The sequence below is a fragment of the Callionymus lyra genome, chromosome 3 (genome assembly GCF_982586985.1).
Source record: "Callionymus lyra chromosome 3, fCalLyr1.hap1.1, whole genome shotgun sequence".
NCBI lineage: Eukaryota > Metazoa > Chordata > Actinopteri > Syngnathiformes > Callionymidae > Callionymus > Callionymus lyra.
In genome coordinates, this window is record NC_141820.1 from 7,573,160 (window position 1) to 7,594,097 (window position 20,938).

The window sequence follows — 20,938 nt, forward strand, 5'->3', positions numbered from 1 at the left end:
AATTTCAACTATAATCAAACAATTTTTAACTATAATCAAACAATTTTCAACTAAAATCAAACAATTTTCAACAATTTTCAACTATAATCAAACAATTTTCAACTAAAATCAAACAATTTTCAACTATAATCAAACAATTTTCAACAATTTTCAACTATAATCAAACAATTTTCAACTAAAATCAAACAATTTTCAACTATAATCAAACAATTTTCAACTAAAATCAAACAATTTTCAACTATAATCAAACAATTTTCAACTAAAATCAAACAATTTTCAACTATAATCAAACAATTTTCCACTTTAATCTAACAATTTTCAACTATAATCTAACAATTTTCAACTATAATCAAACAATTTTCAACTAAAATCAAACAATTTTCAACTATAATCAAACAATTTTCCACTTTAATCTAACAATTTTCAACTATAATCTAACAATTTTCAACTATAATCAAACAATTTTCAACTATAATCAAACAATTTTCAACTATAATCAAACAATATTCAACTATAATCAAACAATATTTAACTATAATCAAACAATTTTCAACTATAATCAAAACCTTTTTTTATTTATACGTCTCACGTGACTCAAGTTAAAAAGTAATTAACTACTGAAGTAACTTGTACTAATACTGTGTAACAAAGCGTTTAAAATACTTGCAGCAGCAACTGGAGGATTAATCACAAGATAAGACGGTAACAGTCGTGACCTTCAGATCATCATGTCCAGACTAAGTGAGTCAGGACTGACCTCGTAGGTTCTGTCCCCCGAGGTCACCATCCCGGGGTCGTCAGGGGGGATCCTGGGCAGCTCGCGGTCCTGAGGACACTTGGACGCCCTGAGCTCCGACTGGCTGGACAGCATCTCCTCGGACGGCTGCGGACTCGCGTCCTGCTCGTCTGTGAGGACTGAGGGACTCCACGTGACCTTCTGATCGCGCCCAAAGGTCAAAGGTCACTTACTTGTCCCGCTGGTCTGAGGCCCGTTGTGTGAGGTGCTGACCGCTGCGTCCGTGACCAGACTCTCCGCCGACTGACTGAGCGTCTCTTTGTCAGACGCCTGAGGAACACGACCCTGGTGAGTATTTATCTGATATTACACTGTAATAACTTAGTATTTCATCTGATATTACACTGTAATAACTTAGCATTTCATCTGGTATTACACTGTAATAACTTAGTATTTCATCTGGTATTACACTGTGATATCTTAGCATTTCATCTGATATTACACTGTAATAACTTAGTATTTCATCTGGTATTACACTGTAATATCTTAGCATTTCATCTGATATTACACTGTAATAACTTAGTATTTCATCTGATATTACACTGTAATATCTTAGCATTTCATCTGATATTACACTTTAATATCTTAGCATTTCATCTGATATTACACTGTAATAACTTAGTATTTCATCTGATATTACACTGTAATATCTTAGTATTTCATCTGATATTACACTGTAATATCTTAGCATTTCATCTGATATTACACTTTAATATCTTAGCATTTCATCTGATATTACACTGTAATAACTTAGTATTTCATCTGATATTACACTGTAATATCTTAGCATTTCATCTGATATTACACTTTAATATCTTAGCATTTCATCTGATATTACACTTTAATATCTTAGTATTTCATCTGATATTACACTGTAATAACTTAGTATTTCATCTGATATTACACTTTAATATCTTAGCATTTCATCTGATATTACACTGTAATATCTTAGTATTTCATCTGATATTACACTGTAATAACTTTGTATTTATCTGATATTACACTGTAATAACATAGTATTTCATCTGACATTACACTGTAATATCTTAGCATTTCATCTGATATTACACTGTAATATCTTAGCATTTCATCTGATATTACACTGTAATAACTTAGTATTTCATCTGATATTACACTGTAATAACTTAGTATTTATCTGATATTACACTGTAATAACTTAGTATTTCATCTGATATTACACTGTAATAACTTAGTATTTATCTGATATTACACTGTAATAATTCAGTATTTCATCTGATATTACACTGTAATAACTTAGACACTCAATTAATGAAAATAAATAAAAGAATAAAAGGAATAAAAAAAGTGATTCTCGCAGATACATTTGAAAATTAATAAATGTATAATTTTGTTGAACAAAGAATTTCGATTTTTAGTTGCAACTCAAGTCAATTCAAGTCGAAAAGATAATATTTTATTAATATTAGGAAAAGTGAGGATCGTGATTGAGACGGAATTAAGTTTTTAAACCACAAATAGTAAGTAAAGGTTATTTTTAAAGCGATTTAACAATCAAAAAGAACACACAGTTAAAATATATACTATAAAATACAATATTTAAATAAAATAAACAATAAATGAGCACAAATTAAATGTTTATTAAACTAATTCATAACATTAAATATATTTTACGAGTCAATGTTTGTGTATAGTTGAGTTAATTCTAAAAAAAAATAAAAGCAAAAACGTTGTTCGTTCTGTCTGAGGCTCGACGACGCCATCTTGTGGTGGGACACTGTCACGGACTCGCTGCAGATTATGACGTCATTCACTGTTTTTATGCAGTATTTACGCGCGTGTTGTCATTTTGCGTCGTTCTTTATTTCATCAGTGGTTATACCTTAATACTGCAATAATGTGTGAATATAATTTGATTTAATTTAAAAAATATAATTAAAAAAACAAACGCACATCGCCGTCTTTGAAGGAAACTTTATTGAAAAGTTTGTCGACTTTGTGACATTAACACGTGATGTTGCAAAATATATCAATAATAAATAAACCTTTAATATGTGGTACAGAAAACAGACCCTAGTGGTCGAGCTGGTGAACTGCAATATTGATTTGATTTGTTTGAAAAATTAAAATTCGTTCTTGGTTGTATTTGACAGTCGCACACTTTGTGTTTGTGTTTCAGACCTTTACACTCAACACTAACACTAAAAGTTTTTAAATGACTATAAAAAACTGGTGTATGTTTGCACGGAGATTATTTAATGTCAATGACAGATTGAAATAATCTACAGATTTAATCTTTTTAACATGATGTCATTGTTAGGTTCAGACTCACTCCATTGACGAGGTTCTCCTGATCTCCTGCTGCAGGTCCGTTCACAGCCTTCTTCTGCCTACAAACACACAACATGACAACAGTTAGAGCAGCTACACAAACATGACAACAGTTAGAGTAGCTACACAAACATAACAACCGTTACGGTAGCTACACAAACATGACAACAGAGTTAGAGTAGCTACACAAACATGACAACAGTTAGAGTAACTACACAAACATAACAACAGAGTTAGAACAGCTACACAAATATAACAACCGTAAGTGTAGCTACACAAACATAACAAAAGTTAGAGTAACTACACAAACATAACAACAAAGTTAGAGTATGTGTATATATATATACGATTGTGTGTGTGCGTCATGTGTGTGCGAGTGTGTAACATGTGTGTATATACACACAAGTGTGTGAGTGTGTCACATGTGTGTATATACACACAAGTGTGTGAATGTGAAACATGTGTGTATACACGTGTGTGTGTGAGTGTGTAACGTGTGTGTGAGTGTGTCACAAGTGTGTGAGTGTGTAACGTGTGTGTATATACGTGTGTGTGTAACGTGTGTATATATGTGTGAGTGTGTAACATGTGTGTATATATGTGCGTGTGTAACATGTGTGTATTCACGTGTGTGTATATGTGTGTATATATGTGTGTGTGTGTAACATGTGTGTGTGTGTGTGTGTGTGTAACATGTGTCAATATATGTGTGTGTGTGTAACAGGTGTGTATATATATATGTGTGTGTGTAACATGTGTGTGTGTGTGTAACATGTGTCTATATTTGTGTGTGTGTGTGTAACATGTGTGTATATATGTGTGTGTGTGTAACATGTGTGTGTGTGTGTGTGTAACATGTGTGTATATATGTGTGTGTGTGTGTAACATGTGTCTATATATGTGTGTGTGTGTAACAGGTGTGTATATATGTGTGTGTGTGTGTAACATGTGTGTGTACGCAGGTGTGTGTGTAACATGTGTCTATATATGTGTGTGTGTGTAACATGTGTGTGTGTGTGTGTGTGTGTAACATGTGTCTATATATGTGTGTGTGTGTAACATGTGTGTGTGTGTGTGTGTGTGTGTGTAACATGTGTCTATATATGTGTGTGTGTGTAACAGGTGTGTATATATGTGTGTGTGTGTGTGTAACATGTGTGTGTACACAGGTGTGTGTGTCGTACCCCTGACAGCCTGCACACAGCAGCAGCAGCACAGAGAACAGCATCAGTGCGGTCAGAACACTGAGGGTCGACACCAGGACCAAGTGACCTCCGTCCAGCCACGACTCCACACCTGCCGACCCCGAGCCTGAGCCCACCACGCCTGCCTCGGGCCCCCACCACACTCCTGTCAGCACCGGAGCCATCACGCATCACAGGACTGGAGGAGACATGAGGAGCTGAGGAGCACAGAGGAGACCCTTCAAAATAAAACATCACAGCACAGCAGGAGTCACGACCTTTCAAAATAAAACATCACAGGACTGGAGGAGTCACAACCTTTCAAAATAAAACATCACAGGACTGGGGGAGTCACGACCTTTCAAAATAAAACATCACAGGACTGGAGGAGTCACAACCTTTCAAAATAAAACATCACAGGACTGGAGGAGTCACGACCTTTCAAAATAAAACATCACAGGACTGGGGGAGTCACGACCTTTCAAAATAAAACATCACAGGACTGGGGGAGTCACGACCTTTCAAAATAAAACATCACAGGACTGGAGGAGTCACGACCTTTCAAAATAAAACATCACAGGACTGGAGGAGTCACAACCTTTCAAAATAAAACATCACAGGACTGGGGGAGTCACGACCTTTCAAAATAAAACATCACAGGACTGGAGGAGTCACAACCTTTCAAAATAAAACATCACAGGACTGGGGGAGTCACGACCTTTCAAAATAAAACATCACAGGACTGGAGGAGTCACGACCTTTCAAAATAAAACATCACAGGACTGGAGGAGTCACAACCTTTCAAAATAAAACATCACAGGACTGGAGGAGTCACGACCTTTCAAAATAAATCACAGGACTAGTTGAAAATTGTTTGGTTCTAGTTGAAAATTGTTTAATGAAAAAAATTCCAACTATAATCAAACCATTTTTAACTTTAATATAAAAAAAATCCAACTATAATCAAAGTAAAAAATTGTTTGATACAGTTGAAAATATTTTGATTATAGATGAAAATTGTTTGATTATAGTTGAATGCAGCTTAAGGAGGAACGAGATCCTGGTGATGGCTGAGAATGAGAGGATACAGTGATGACTGAGGACGAGAGGATACAGTGACTCCAGCAGCTTTTAAAGCTGATGTTTGGACATATTTTGGTTTGAAAACAAATGAAAGCAGCTACGACTTCGTCAAGAGTCATGTGGTCTGTAAATACTACAACACCAGAGTCAAGTACTCCACAATACTACACATATAAACTTACTACTACTACCACTACCACTACCACTATATATCAAATCGTTGACCCTGTATCGTGATACATATCAAATCATATTCTTGACAATACACACTCCTAGAAACGTATTTAACTTGTTACATTTGCAAAGATCCCACGAGATCCTGGTGATGACTGAGGACAAGGGGATACAGTGACTCCAGCAGCTTTAAAGCTGATTTTTTTTTTTCAACAGACATTTATCTATTTATCAATATTAAGAAAAAGAAGCATTCGACTTTCTACCCGACAGAATGTGTCCGAGCTACATGGTCGGTGACACAAACAAAACATATTTATGGTCATTACAAATTCTATTGTTAATTTATACGTTTTTTTCGTTTAAATTTTTTCGTCATTCAGTTGGTTACGAGAGGAAGTGACACACACTGACACACTGACACACTGACACACTGACACACTGACACACTGACGCTTGAAAACAAACTGATACACAGACAAAGTCTTTTAGTTCATATAAATGTGCCCTAAATTAGTGTACAAGTACTGATACAGTACTTACTTTAGTACAACGTCGGTGACTCCAAGTACATTCAATGTTTGTTCCCAAAATCAAACATTTACATGTATTATATATTATATACATTCTTGATGTGTACGAGTAACGACCAGAATAAATTGAATCATGAATATGTTTCTATTTTTATAAAACTAAATAATTCTAGTCTTTTTTAATAAATATTCGACTGCTTCCAAACTCCGCCAGCAGGGGGCAGAGCGGAGCAGGACTGCGGAGTCTGTGCCCCTGCATTGGCAGCTGCTGTCTCAGGTCCCTCTGCACAGCTGCTGTCTCAGGTCCCTCTGCACCCCCGGATCAGTAACCTGCTCACGTCGCTGTTCGCCGGCGAAGTTGGGTTTAAAAGAAACTGATGTTTTTCAGCGACTCTCAATCCTGGAGTCACGAGTCACAGCGAGGGAGACGAAAGAATGAACCTCGGAGGTGTCGTGTCTGTGCTGCGTCAAAGTTACACATCTTATTCTGCAGTTTTTAGGAGGGAGGGTGGGAGGGGGGGTGGAGGGAGGGAGGGAGGGAGGGAGGGAGGGAGGGAGGGAGGGAGGGAGGGAGGGAGGGAGGGAGGGAAAGGGAGGGATGACGGAAGAAAAGTGATATTTTTCCGGAGAAAAAACAACTGCAGAAACGTTTCGCCATCATCACGTCGCTGCTGAAGCATGTGTTGCTTTTGACGCCAACCTTCAGGTGTCGCTACGGAGCCAGGGCCTTCAGTTATCAAATACCCAATTAGAGTCAGATTAGTGTCTGGTTCTGCTTGAGGTTTCTGTCTGTTCAAAAGAAGGTTTTTCCTCATTATGATTCCTCTGCTTTCTCTTCTGTTCAACAAGTTTAGTCGAATGTTCTCACGTGACTCTGTTGTGAGTTGACATTTTTAAATAAAGTTGGATTGAAATGTGATTTAAACGTCATCCGTGTGAAAACAGTGTTTCTGTCACAGCCGGAGCACAAACGCATAAATTAAGCTCAGCGCCGCACAAGAGCAAGAAAACCAAAATAAAAGCTTTTCTTACACGTAAATGAAAAATTTGAAACATGATCAACTCTCCTGTCATGTAGTAAATGTTCTTAAAAACGCAGTAACTTCCTCATCATGACTATGTTTTACACGTATTACTTTATAAAGTTGCTCTGAAATCTGGGCGAAGAAGAGGTTACGAGAGTCCATTATGAAGTAATAATGGCTTGACTCGTCCAGCCAGCTGTGATCACGCCCCGCTTTGTTTATACAACGAGTCCCATGGAGGTGGAGACTTACAGGATTGATGACGCGCAGTGACGAACCTCCATGTTTGACCAATCATCATTTGAAATGTAACTTTTTCTCGCACCACCGTGAACGACCGCCGACTTAGATTTCAACTTCCATATCCAAGTGACCAGGAAGGACATGGAAGAATAATTGTGCACATTCTGAGCTTGTTCAACGAGACTCAACGAGCTCAGATCCAGGAGAGTTCAGTCGAAGCCAGAGTCGTTCAAGATGATGATGTGACGATTGTTCGCAACGTTCGTTCAGAAACGTTGAATCACCGTGACTGAGAGGAGTGTGAATCTGACCATAGTATATGTATCACGATACGAGGGCTACCCTAAGTCGTAACTGCTTTCATTTGTTTTCAAACCAAAACATGTCACTGTATCCTCTCATCCTCAGTCATCTCCAGGATCTTAGGAGATTTAATTTTTCCTTACTTACTATAACTTACACTGGACTCTTTCTACTAACCTAGACGTGGTTGATGTTAGTTTTGGCTGTTAATCCCAGAGTCACACCAAGAGTGTTATAATAATGAAAGAGTAATAATAATGATACAGTAATAATAATAGTAATAACACAATAGTTATCATGCTGTAGTAATAATAATAGTAATACGGCAATAGTAATAATATTAGTAATAATGCAATAGTAATAATATCAGTAATAAGGCAATAGTAGTAATATCAGTGATAAGGCAATAGTAATAATATCAGTAATAAGGCAATAGTAGTAATATCAGTAATAAGGCAATAGTAGTAATATCAGTGATAAGGCAATAGTAATAATATCAGTAATAAGGCAATAGCAGTAATATCAGTAATAAGGCAATAGTAATAATATTAGTAATAATGCAATAGTAATAATATTAGTAATAATGCAATAGTAATAATATCAGTAATAAGGCAATAGTTGTAATATCAGTAATAAGGCAATAGTAGTAGTATCAGTAATAAGGCAATAGTAATAATATTAGTAATAATGCAATAGTAATTATATCAGTAATAATGCAATAATAGTAGTATCAGTAATAAGGCAATAGTAATAATATTAGTAATAATGCAATAGTAATTATATCAGTAATAATGAAATAGTAGTAGTATCAGTAATAAGGCAATAGTAATAATATTAGTAATAATGCAATAGTAATAATATTAGTAATAATGCAATAGTAGTAATATCAGTAATAAGGCAATAGTAATAATATTAGTAATAAGGCAATAGTAATAATATCAGTAATAAGGCAATAGGAATAATATCAGTAATAAGGAAATAGTAATAATATTAGTAATAATGCAATAGTAATTATATCAGTAATAATGCAGTAGTAGTAGTATCAGTAATAAGGCAATAGTAATAATATTAGTAATAATGCAATAGTAATAATATTAGTAATAATGCAATAGTAGTAATATCAGTAATAAGGCAATAGTAATAATATTAGTAATAAGGCAATAGTAATGATATCAGTAATAAGGCAATAGGAATAATATCAGTAATAAGGAAATAGTAATAATATTAGTAATAATGCAATAGCGATAATATAAGTTATAAAGCAACAGTAATACTATCAGTAATAAGGCAACAGTAATAATAATAGCAATAAAGCAATAGTAATAATGATAGTTATATGCAATAGTAATAATAACAGTAATAATAGTAATAATGCAATAGTAATTATAATAGTATTAATGCAATAGTAATAATAATAAACAAAATAATACTATTTCATCCATGTTACGTTGCGAAACTGTTGTCGATAGAATTGTTCAAGTGTGTGAAAACTACTTTGAAAGTATTTGTTCACTGCTATATTCTCCATGTTATCAAGTGTATCTGTGCGTATACATGGTTTGTGTGTTTAAAAATGTGTATTTCAGACGAGAAAAGAAAGGAGACTCACCTCGACACCTGTGATGATCGTTCAGGCCGTTGTTCTCTGAAAGAAGGAGATAAAGAAGGATTACTGCGGAGGTTCAGGTGAGGCGACGAAGATGATCCTCAGAGATGAAGAGCTTCAGAAGCTCCAGTCCAACAACAGATCATTGAATTAAGGATTAAAAAAAAGCAGGAGTCAGCATCATTTTACACATTCAGTCCATCCGTCCTCAGTGTTCACAGTCAAATACTGCTTTGATGAAGTTTTGTCAACGCGAACGCCTGGCGTGGAATCTCCAAACGTTCGTCTGCGTCTCTGCTGGCACTTTAGCCAGAATAATTACCGGCTGCCACACTGCTGTGTCACCATGGCAACACCCCCTTTTACCCATCATGCTGTTTGTGCTGCAGACAGAACAAGACGATCCACAGAAAGTGTTTGGGAGACGCAGGTGAACGAGTGGATCCAGAGACTCTTGCATCTTAACGTCAACTCGGGATCGTGAAATCTTGACTCTTGAAGAACGTCCATCCAGACGAGACTTTTGTACGAGTAAAAAAACGCTAGTAATGTTGAGATAAACTCACGGTCTAGTACCTTCTAGACCAACAGCAGTGACGTAAATACAGAAGACGCTCAAGATGAAGCAGAAATCAAGTATTGATCCTTCGTTACTCCTGGAACCGAATCACGTCGACACTAACGCTCCGTCTTTCTTCGTCAACTGTCTCCACGATTGAATTTGTTTTCATTAGAGAAAATACAATCTTGACAAAGAGGATGAAACACAAGGTATCAACAGATGAAGGACAACTAACTGTATCTTAATGTTTATCCAGTTGATCATCACTGACTAAACTTTCTGAACAAACCAGGTTTAATCTAACAAGTGGGATTCTTAAGCTGTTGCAGTCCAGGATGGGAATCTCAACAGTGTCAGAGCTGACACACGGTTCTTAAATAACCACAGAGTAATACTTCAGAATTTCGCAGAGTAATACTACATAACCTCGCTGAGTAATAATAAATAACAGCAGAGTAATACTTCAGAATCTTGTGTAGTAATACTACATTATCTCTAAGAGTAATACTACATAACCTCGCTGAGTAATAATAAATAACAGCAGAGTAATACTTCAGAATCTTGTGTAGTAATACTACATTATCTCTAAGAGTAATACTACATAACCTCGCTGAGTAATAATAAATAACAGCATAGTAATACTTCAGAATCTTGTGTAGTTATACTACATAATCTCGCAGAGTAATACTACATAACCTCGCTGAGTAATAATAAATAAATCGCAGAGTAATACTTCAGAATCTTGTGTAGTAATACTAAATAACCTTGCTGAGTAATAATAAATAACAGCAGAGTAATACTTCAGAATCTTGTGTAGTAATACTACATAATCTCGCAGAGTAATACTACATAACCTCGCTAAGTAATAATAAATAACAGCAGAGTAATACTTCAGAATCTTGTGTAGTAATACTACATAATCTCTAAGAGTAATACTACATAACCTCGCTGAGTAATAATAAATAACAGCATAGTAATACTTCAGAATCTTGTGTAGTAATTCTACATAATCTCGCAGAGTAATACTACATAACTTCGCTGAGTAATAATAAATAACCGCAGAGTAATACTTCAGAATCTTGTGTAGTAATACTACATAACCTTGCAGAGTAATACTTCAAAATCTTGTGGAGTAATACTACATAACTTCACAGAGTAATACTTCAGAATCTTGTGAAGCAATACTACATAATGTCAAAAAGTAATACTTAAGAATCTTGTGGAGTAATACTACATAACATTGCAGAGTAATACTAAATAACCTCAGCAGAGTAATACTTCAAAATATTGTGGAGAAATACTAAAAAGCCTCAGAGAGTAATACTACAAAGCCTTGCGTAGTAATGCTAAAAAGTCTCATGGAGTAATACTACTAAGCCTCACAGAGTAATACTACAAAACATCACAGAGTGATACTACAAAGCCTCACAAAGTTATATTGCAAAGCCTTACGAAGTCGTAACTGTTTTCATTTGTTTAATTCTATGATCATTTTAACGTCAGCAGTCAAAACTAATCCAACTTCAATCTGCAGTTTGTAGCTCGAGCACAGAGAAGTGTTTGTGAACAACAGTCACAGCTAAAGTATTTATTCTCTGCACTGCATCACCAGCACTGCAGGCAACATCTGGACGTCTGCGGCTCTGGAGCTCCTCAAGGAGACTCAGATGATCAATCAAACGTGTTTTTAGTGGAGAAATATAAAGTTTCTACAGCAGTCGAGGGATCAAGAGCTTCAGGAAGAGAAGGAATCGTGACACGACTCACAGTAGTTATCGAGGTATTTTACGACGATGGTCTCCAGGTATATATTTTATTCAAGATTTTATTTTCATCATACTTATTTTATGGTTTATATTTTAATAAATGGTGTATTAAAAGAAATAAAACGACATACTTATATAGAGTTATACTACAAAGCCTTGTGGCTAATACTAGGGAGCCCCGTGGAGTAATACTACGGAGTTTTGCGAAGTAATACTGCAATGCCTCACAGAGTAGGAATTCTGAGGAGTAACACTATGAAGCATTGCGGAGTAATACTACGAAAATTTGCAGAGTAATACCACAAAGCCTAATGGAGTAATTCTACAAAGCTTTTCTCAGTAATACAACAAAGCCTTGTGGAGTAATACTAGGAAGCTTTGAAGAGTAGTACTACAGAGATTTGCGGATTAATACTACAAAGCGTTGTTGAGTAATACTAGGAAGCTTTGAAGAGTAGTACTACAGAGATTTGCGGATTAATACTACAAAGTGTTGTGGAGTAATACTTTGGAGCCTGGCGGAGTCTCAAAACAAAGCCTTACGAAGTAAAACTACGAAGCTTTTGCAGATTAATACTACAAAGCTTTGCAGATTAATACTACAAAGTGTTGTGGAGTAATACTTTGGAGCCTGGCGGAGTCTCAAAACAAAGCCTTACGAAGTAAAACTACTAAGCTTTTGCAGAGTAATACTACAAAGCTGTGCGGAATATTACTAGAGGGCGCGTCATATAGTCCAATAAAATACAACAACCCACAAAAAACGACTCGCAAAACTGTGTCACTGAAGTTTCAAAACCAGCTTCCTGAGGGTTTCTGAGCTCATGCTCTTTGAAATAAAACTTTTAAGTTAGTCACAGTCGACACATCACTTTATGAAAGGAAAAGAAAAAATGTTTTTCGTTAAATTAAACTTTAAAGTTACTCAACTACTTTCAACGACAGTGTTTGTTTATTTGCTACAAGAAAATAAATGTCACCATCAAGACTCTTTGATTGTCAAATGATTGATTGTTGATTCACTTAGTAAAGTTGTGTACTTTACGGGTTATTTTCTTAAATCATGGCATATCAAAATAAATGTACTGAAACTTCGCTATTGTGACTCAACGACCGAAACAAACAACGATTCATCGTTTTTGGGATTTAAACCCAGAACCCTGGGTTTCATCTCCTCGTGTTCACACTCTCAGGATCCGTCGGTGAAACTGACCGGAGCAGCGTTCAGGTGGCGGGGGGTGGAAGCATTGGGGGATGGGAGGATGATGGGGCTGCCAAGGAAGAAGAGAAAATAGATGGAGGAGGGAGAGAGAGGGGGAGCGATCCAGGAGAACCAGGATCAGAGCCACGAGTCGAGAGGCGACGGAGAAGCGAGTGAAGCAGAAGAAGAAGACGACGAGTCCACATGCAGACACACACATGTTGAATTAGTTCTCATCGTCCCCGGGGTCTCGGGACATCATCAGCGTTGCCGTGGCAACCTGAGCTTGATGGTGAAGGGAGGACACATCGATCCATCCTCTCTAAATGGGGGGGGAAATTGAAACTGCATAATTTAGCTGGGGCGTCTGTTTTACATCCTCTTTCCGCTCATGTTACCCCCGTGTGATGTGTCTGGTAAATACGAGGCGCCCCCCCTGAGAGCATCAACCCACACATCACTCATAAAATCCATCCTCCGCACGGTCATGTCTGCTGTGAAAGCGAGTGTTGAGGGAGGAATAATGTGAAGGACAGTCGAGCGAAATCAAACTTCAAATCCACTTGAAATCCTTATCAGAGGTCGGGTCGTGGGGGCAGCGACTTCAGCAGAGAGGCCCAGACTTTCCTCTGCCCCGCGACATCATCCAGCCGAGAGTGTCTCAGGTCTCTTCTCAAAAAGTCTCAGAAGGCGTCCTAGTCAGAAGTCCAGGACCCCTCAACTCACTCCTCTAGACCTGGAGGACTTACACCCTTTATTAGAGGTTTGTATTGTCAGGAATCTGTTGATACGTGTCACCATACAGGGTCAACGATATGATATACTGGGATACTGTAGTAACAAGTATATATGTGTAGTATTGTCGAGTACTTGACTCTGGTGTTGTGATAGTGTAGTAACAAGTATATATGTGTAGTATTGTCGAGTACTTGACTCTGGTGTTGTAGTATTTAAAGACCTCATGACTCTTGACGAAGTCGTAACTGCTTTCATTTGTTTTCAAACCAAAATATGTCCAAACATCAGCTTTAAAAGCTGCTGGAGTCACTGTATCCCCTCGTCCTCAGTTATCGGGATCTTGCAGTTTTAATCGTTCCTTTAGCTGCGGAGGACGTAACAAAAGCTACCTTTCGGTGTGTTGCAGAGAAAGTTGTGTGTTGCAGAGAAAGTTGTGTGTTGCAGAGAAGGATGTGTGTTGCAGAGAAAGTTGTGTGTTGCAGAGAAAGTTGTGTGTTGCAGAGAATGATGTGTGTTGCTGAGAAGGTTGTGTGTTGCAGAGAAGAATGTGTGTTGCAGAGAAGAATGTGTGTTGCAGAGAAGGTTGTGTGTTGCAGAGAAGGATGTGTGTTGCAGAGAAAGTTGTGTGTTGCAGAGAAGGATGTGTGTTGCAGAGAAGGTTGTGTGTTGCAGAGAAGGATGTGTGTTGCAGAGAAGGATGTGTGTTGCAGAGAAGAATGTGTGTTGCTGAGAAGGATGTGTGTTGCAGAGAAGGTTGTGTGTTGCAGAGAAGGTTGTGTGTTGCAGAGAAGGTTGTGTGTTGCAAAGAAGGTTGTGTGTTGCAGAGAAGGTTGTGTGTTGCAGAGAAGGTTGTGTGTTGCAGAGAAGGTTGTGTGTTGCAGAGAAGGTTGTGTGTTGCAGAGAAGAATGTGTGTTGCAGAGAAGGTTGTGTGTTGCAAAGAAGGATGTGTGTTGCAGAGAAGGTTGTGTGTTGCTGAGAAGAATGTGTGTTGCAGAGATAGTTGTGTGTTGCAGAGAAGGATGTGTGTTGCAAAGAAGGTTGTGTGTTGCAGAGAAGGTTGTGTGTTGCAGAGAAGGTTGTGTGTTGCAGAGAAGGTTGTGTGTTGCAGAGAAGGATGTGTGTTGCAGAGAAGGTTGTGTGTTGCAAAGAAGGATGTGTGTTGCAGAGAAGGTTGTGTGTTGCTGAGAAGAATGTGTGTTGCAGAGATATTTGTGTGTTGCAGAGAAGGTTGTGTGTTGCAGAGAAGGATGTGTGTTGCAGAGAAGGTTGTGTGTTGCAGAGAAGGATGTGTGTTGCAGAGAAGGTTGTGTGTTGCAAAGAAGGATGTGTGTTGCAGAGAAGGTTGTGTGTTGCTGAGAAGAATGTGTGTTGCAGAGATATTTGTGTGTTGCAGAGAAGGTTGTGTGTTGCTGAGAAGGATGTGTGTTGCAGAGAAGGTTGTGTGTTGCAGAGAAGGTTGTGTGTTGCAGAGAAGGTTGTGTGTTGCAGAGAAGGTTGTGTGTTGCAGAGAAGGTTGTGTGTTGCAGAGAAGGTTGTGTGTTTTCAGTCCCTTCAAGGTTCAGGATGAAAGTGGAAAGTCTTCCCCTGAGATGACAAATCTATTTTCCTCGTGTCCTGACTCGTCCTTGTGGAGAGACTCTCCATGAATACATGTGCGTGTGCATGTGTGTACGTGTGTGTGTGTGTATGTGTGTGCATGTGTGTGTGTACACACCAGGGTGTGTTTAAACGCTGCCTGGAGTTGATGTCACATCGTCCCCGCGAGACTGAAGCACTTCCTGTCTCGCTGTGAAAAAACCTCCTGGAGGAAAATAACTGCAGATGTTTGAACGCGTGATTTAAACTCAGCTTTTTCTCCTTTAACGACCGGAGAACTTTCACTCTTCGTTCATCGTAGGTTCTTCTGTCTCTTCGGTTTATGTTGGAATAGATTAAAAAAAAACTCCTGAACACATTCTAGGGTCGATAACGACATCTTTACTTTCATTGTATTAACTTATATGGTTAATAAAAATGCTTTTAAAGTCGTCGTACGCTTTGAATTCACATGTAACTTGACGTGTTGTGAACAAATGTCTCACTAAAGTAATTCAACATTTTGAAAATTCAGCACCGACGTTGATTGGATAGTTCAGGCAGGAAATGAGTGATAAAAGTAAAGTGCATCAGGTGAATTTTCAAAATGAAGTTTTTGCTGTTATACAACGGCGCTTCAACACAACCCTTGTGATGACGCTTCACTTCTTCACTACGTTCCATAACTTTTATCATCTTCCAAACACCCTTATGACCCGTTATGATTGACACTTGACCGATCCAATCAAATCAGTGCTCCTACTCCAAGGGGGCGGAGCTTAGGGGCGGAGAAATGAGCCCCATTGGTCCAATCAGCTGGAGCGTTCTGTAGTGTCAATAAAGTTGTAAATTATTCTTTAAATACGTTATATTTGACAATCATAATTATAACAATTGCTAAAAAAAATAATTAAATAAAACATGTGTTTTATTTTAAGTTTCTATTTCCTGCAAAGTTTCACTTCCTCCGGTGGTCCAGCGGTTGCACCTGCAACCTTCTTTATTTGCAAGTCAAATTCCTTCTAGTTCCTCAAGAAGGAGGAAGTGAGTGATCGAGAGCATCTTTATGACTCACACCTTCACTGCGGGGAAGTTCAGGGAGATTCCTCGACCAGACGAAGCAACGAAGCGCGAGATACGTGAACGTGAGGAACGTCGCTTTGACGGTCGCGGCGATCGTCGCTCGCATCTTAGGTGACCTTCTCTGCAGGCGGTGGGGGGGGCGTCTAGGGGGGGGAGGGCGTGAACCCGGGGCGTCTGAGGGCAGAGGAACCGTCGCACTGGGTGGTCCAACAAAGGAGGGTCTTTTGAGTTCATGTGGCTTTTGATGGTTCGGTGTAAACGGCTCAGGCTAACTAACTACTGACTCTCGTGATCATCGAAGTACAGTTTGTTTAAAAGATGATTCATGATCAACGATTATTAATCATTAAGAGCAGATTAAAAGTTGTTGTTACTTCTATCAGTTCAATTCAATTGTGTAAATTAAAAAAAAATCAGTCAGTATCTATAGTTTAAAATCATGTTAACATCACAAACGACCAAATAATGCTTACAAGTCCATCACAGGACACATGTACACAACACTATATACACACTCACACACACTCACTGCAACTATTTAAATGAATGAATGAATGCAGTTATTTAAAAAAATGCATAAAACATGTTATATTTGTACATGAAAAATAATTAAATACAAATGATATACATATATAGATTTAAGCAACAAAAAACGTGGTAATTCAAAGAATGTTCTAGCTGCAAAATATTGCCAAATATTTGTACACATTTATCCATATAAATACATTATATACACACCCATATTGATACATAATATACACACTATATATATATATATATATAGACATTTAATAATAAAATAAATAAATGTTATATTACCAAATATGAAATAATATACTAAAATATATATGGTGTGGGGGAAAAATGTATACAGACCAATTTATACATATATATCGTTTTTTTTTTTATCAAGTTTATTGACTATTCAAAGTCACATTTTTATTAAGAAATTCAAAAAAAAAAAAATGTTGCTTTCAATCAATCAGATAATATTTGAGTGTTTTTTTTTTTCCTCTCCATTTCAATAAAGTGTGTGTAAAATAAAAAGTCCACATGCAATTATTCACGGCATTTGTTCATTTTTGTGTTGCAACTAAACTTCCGGCCTCTAGACGGCAGCAGTATTTACGTCCTCGGCAGCTAAAGGAACAATTAAATCCCGCGAGATCGACCGAGGACGAGAGGATACAGTCGACTCCAGCAGCTTTTAAAGCTGATGCTTGGACAAATCTTTTTTTTATTTTCATTAATTCAACCAAAACAAAGTGAAACAATCACAAGTTAAAATTTAGCGTTGCCTAAAATCTTTGCGAAAATCAAGACCATCAAAATATACCGTATCGCGAGCTGAATATATCTCATCGCATTGTGAGAGTAGTTACTGCCCTAATGATATATACTAATATATCAATACTTGATATATATAAACTGCATACATATCTATATAGAAATATAATTACAAAACATTCTACTACATACTGATCCTTTAAATAGCGCGATATTACACCATATATCATGATATGATATAATATAAATGCATATATTGAGCACATATTTGTTTAAGTACATAATAAAAACACAGACAAACAACATAATTATACAATATTCTATGTATAAAAGTATCACTCGTCAACCTCACACTTCCTCTTCCATAATACTTAAATAATAATAATAAACAAAGTGTACTTTTATCGTCAAACATGTTTTATTGTGATGAAGTGCTCTAAGCGTGTCCCTCGTGGCGTTCGCTCAAAAGTGTGCGTGGGATCGTGATCAAGCGAAAATGGAAACATGATCCATGTTGAGCCGAGAACAGCAGGAGAGGCTTTACCGGCGACCCAGACGAGGGCGACCGTCGGGGGGGTCCTATCCGACCCTTCAACCCTGATCTGGATCCGAGAAGCAGCTTCTGCTCCGGAAGAAGCAACGAGCGAACGATACTGTAGAAGGTTAACAAGCCCAGAGGATCGTCCAGAGATTGTTGACGTGACCTTTCAAGAGGCAGACATTTCTTTTTTTTTACGACTCCACCTGGTGCACGAACCTCAAATCCAATCTTTTCCCATTTATACTCTGGGCTGTGTCGGCACTTTAATCTGTTTTTTCATCCTTCCTCCTCGGGCCCCGGGGCCCATTCAACACGTCAAGATATGGTAAAATATGGAACCCCGCGGGGGCTCAAAGGCCACGGCTACAATCGCTGGGAGCAGATGGGGGGTCGGTTGGGGGTGGACGTCCGGGGGAAAGCGTGGCCGGATCCACAGGGTTGGATCTCTAACAAGGTGGCGGGGGGAAGGGAGGCCGAGACTCATTGTGTCGCTCTCGCTCGCCCAGACATCTGGACGGAGAAAGCGAGAGTGGAAACCGAAAGTCGTAAAATGTAAAACACGCGGCGCTCGCTGCCAGAGAATGTAAGAACCTCGTTCGGTTGTTTCCCAGCAGGCGTCGCCGCAGAAAGTCCTGCGGCTGAAGTTATGACCAGAGAGTTTTCAATATCTCCGGCGTTCGCTAGGAACTCTGGGTAATGTACAGAGTATTGGAGAGAAATACTGCTGAGGAGTAATGACCGGTTGACGGCGACAAGTGAAATGCTTTGTTGCCCATCGTACATGATTCAAAAGTACTGTATTAGTGACATAAAAATATTATGTACAATGTTTTTTTAAACATACTGTATCGTTACTCAACAGCACTGTATTGTTTTTTCCTGGCTGTCAAATAACATTTTATACTCATCATTTATCTTTTGATTTATTTCTATTTCAATAGAGAGTATTCAAAAATAATTCGATTTTTTATTTATTTACAATTAACATGCAGATATTCACATAATTTGTTCATTTTTGTGTTGCAATTAAACTCCCGTCTGCTAGATGGCAGCGGTCTTTACGTCCTCCGCAGCTGAAAGAACAATGAAATCCCTGCCATGACTGAGGACGAGAGGATACAGTCAACCTCAGCTGCTTTCACAGCTAATTTTCGGGGGATATTTTGTCTTTAAGCTCCATTAATTCAACCATAAGAGAGCGGATCAATCACCATATGTTACAAAAGTTCAGAGTCCCCTAAAACACCCCGAAAACTATGCGAAACATATCGTATCGTGAGCTTTATAGATCGTATCCAATCATATCGTAATGAATAAGTGAATGAATACTTTTTGTTTCAACTTTCACTAAAAACAAAATACACTTGAACTAGCTGAGACAAAGTACAAATGTTTGAAAAGGGAGAAGCATTAGCTTTATTAAGTCCAACACCTTCTCCAGCTAGTACCTAGAACTATAGGTTATAGTACTTTTTTTTATTTCTTAAATAATCTCAACAAAACAATAGGTATCAAGCAATGTATCCCTACAGTCAAAACTGAATATTACTTTTTATTCATTGGCCACTTTTCTGATAATAATTTTCTCCCATTCGAAGCATGGTTATGACAGGAAATACTATAAATAAAAACAGGAAATACTACTGCACTGTACAGTATCCCGAAAACACAATAAACAAACCCGCCATTTAAAAAAAAAAAAAGCTCTACAAGAATGATTACGATTATGTTGCTCAGAAAAAGTTGTTCAGTGGTTTGTGGAAGACACTCTTTGTGTGTAACAAGTTTTTTGTGTAGCTAGTGTGTGGAAAACATGATTCCTGAGCCAGAGTGTCAGCTTTTTATGAGAGCCTGGAATGTTCTCGAGTTAATCAACAACACATTTCTTATGGAAGCTTCTCGTCTTCGCCCGATGAGTCCATCAATGTTTGACTAGATTTTCACCATCTTCACGTAACCGACGTTGCTCTTGTCGAACACATGAGATGAAGGTGTTTCAACACTCGATGTTATTCACAGCATCATTAATGTAAAGTCGTAAACAGGTGGAGGTTTTCAAAACCAACACATATTCAACCTTAACTCTTGGTATTACGCTCTTGATCCTGTGTTCCTGTTACTACAAACATAAACGTGTTACTACACTATCACTTTATATGCTGTATCGTTGACCCTATATCGTGATACAAATGAAATCATATTCTTGACAACACACACACTCCTAGAAACATGTTTAACTTGTTACATTCGCAAACATCCCACAAGACGGGTGATGACTGAGGACGAGAGGATACAGTGATGACTGAGGACGAGAGGATACAGTGACTCCAGCAGCTTTTGAAGCTGATGTTTTGGACATATTTTGGTTTGAAAACAAATGAAAGCAGTTACGACTTCGTCAAGAGTCATGTGGTCTGTAAATACTACAACACCAGAGGCAAGTACTGGACAATACTACAAATATATCACTTTTACTACACTATCACAGCACCAGAGTCAAGTACTCGACAATACTACAAATATATCCCTTTAACTACACTATCACAACACCAGAGTCATGTACTGGACAATACTACAAATATATTCTTGTTACTCCAGTATCAAAATGTATTGTATTGCTGTCTCTGTATTGTGATACATATCGTATCAACAAATTTTTGCTATTACGTCCTTTGAAATGACACAATAAAATTCCGCAAGATTCCGGCGATAACTAAGGACGAGAGGATACAGTGACTCCAGCAGCTTCGAAGCTGATGTTTGCACATATCTTGGTTTCAAATATATAAAGCAGTTACGACTTTGTCAAGAGTCATGTGGTCTGGAAATACAACAACACCAGAGTCAAGTACTTCGACAAATAAAACCTTGTATTACAATATATCAGAGTATATCGTTGCCGCTGTATCGTGATACGTATCGACACA

The 20,938-nt window shown here is 37.8% G+C and overlaps 1 protein-coding gene across 4 annotated transcripts in view; it reads right to left on the bottom strand.

Moving 5' to 3' along the window:
- Window positions 1-20,938, bottom strand: part of pag1 (phosphoprotein membrane anchor with glycosphingolipid microdomains 1) — a 56,126-nt gene that overhangs the window by 8,406 nt on the left and 26,782 nt on the right. For 3 of the 4 annotated variants that reach the window (XM_087786300.1, XM_087786298.1, XM_087786299.1), the window contains exons 2-6: window positions 9,261-9,296; window positions 4,291-4,508; window positions 3,108-3,165; window positions 970-1,081; window positions 758-915 (exon numbers count right to left, since the gene is read on the bottom strand). In XM_087786300.1, the coding sequence (XP_087642426.1) occupies window positions 758-915; window positions 970-1,081; window positions 3,108-3,165; window positions 4,291-4,475 (513 nt within the window). In that variant the 5' untranslated portion in view covers window positions 4,476-4,508; window positions 9,261-9,296. The remainder of the gene's footprint in view (window positions 1-757; window positions 916-969; window positions 1,082-3,107; window positions 3,166-4,290; window positions 4,509-9,260; window positions 9,297-20,938) is intronic. The other variant, XM_087786301.1, reaches the window with a different exon arrangement.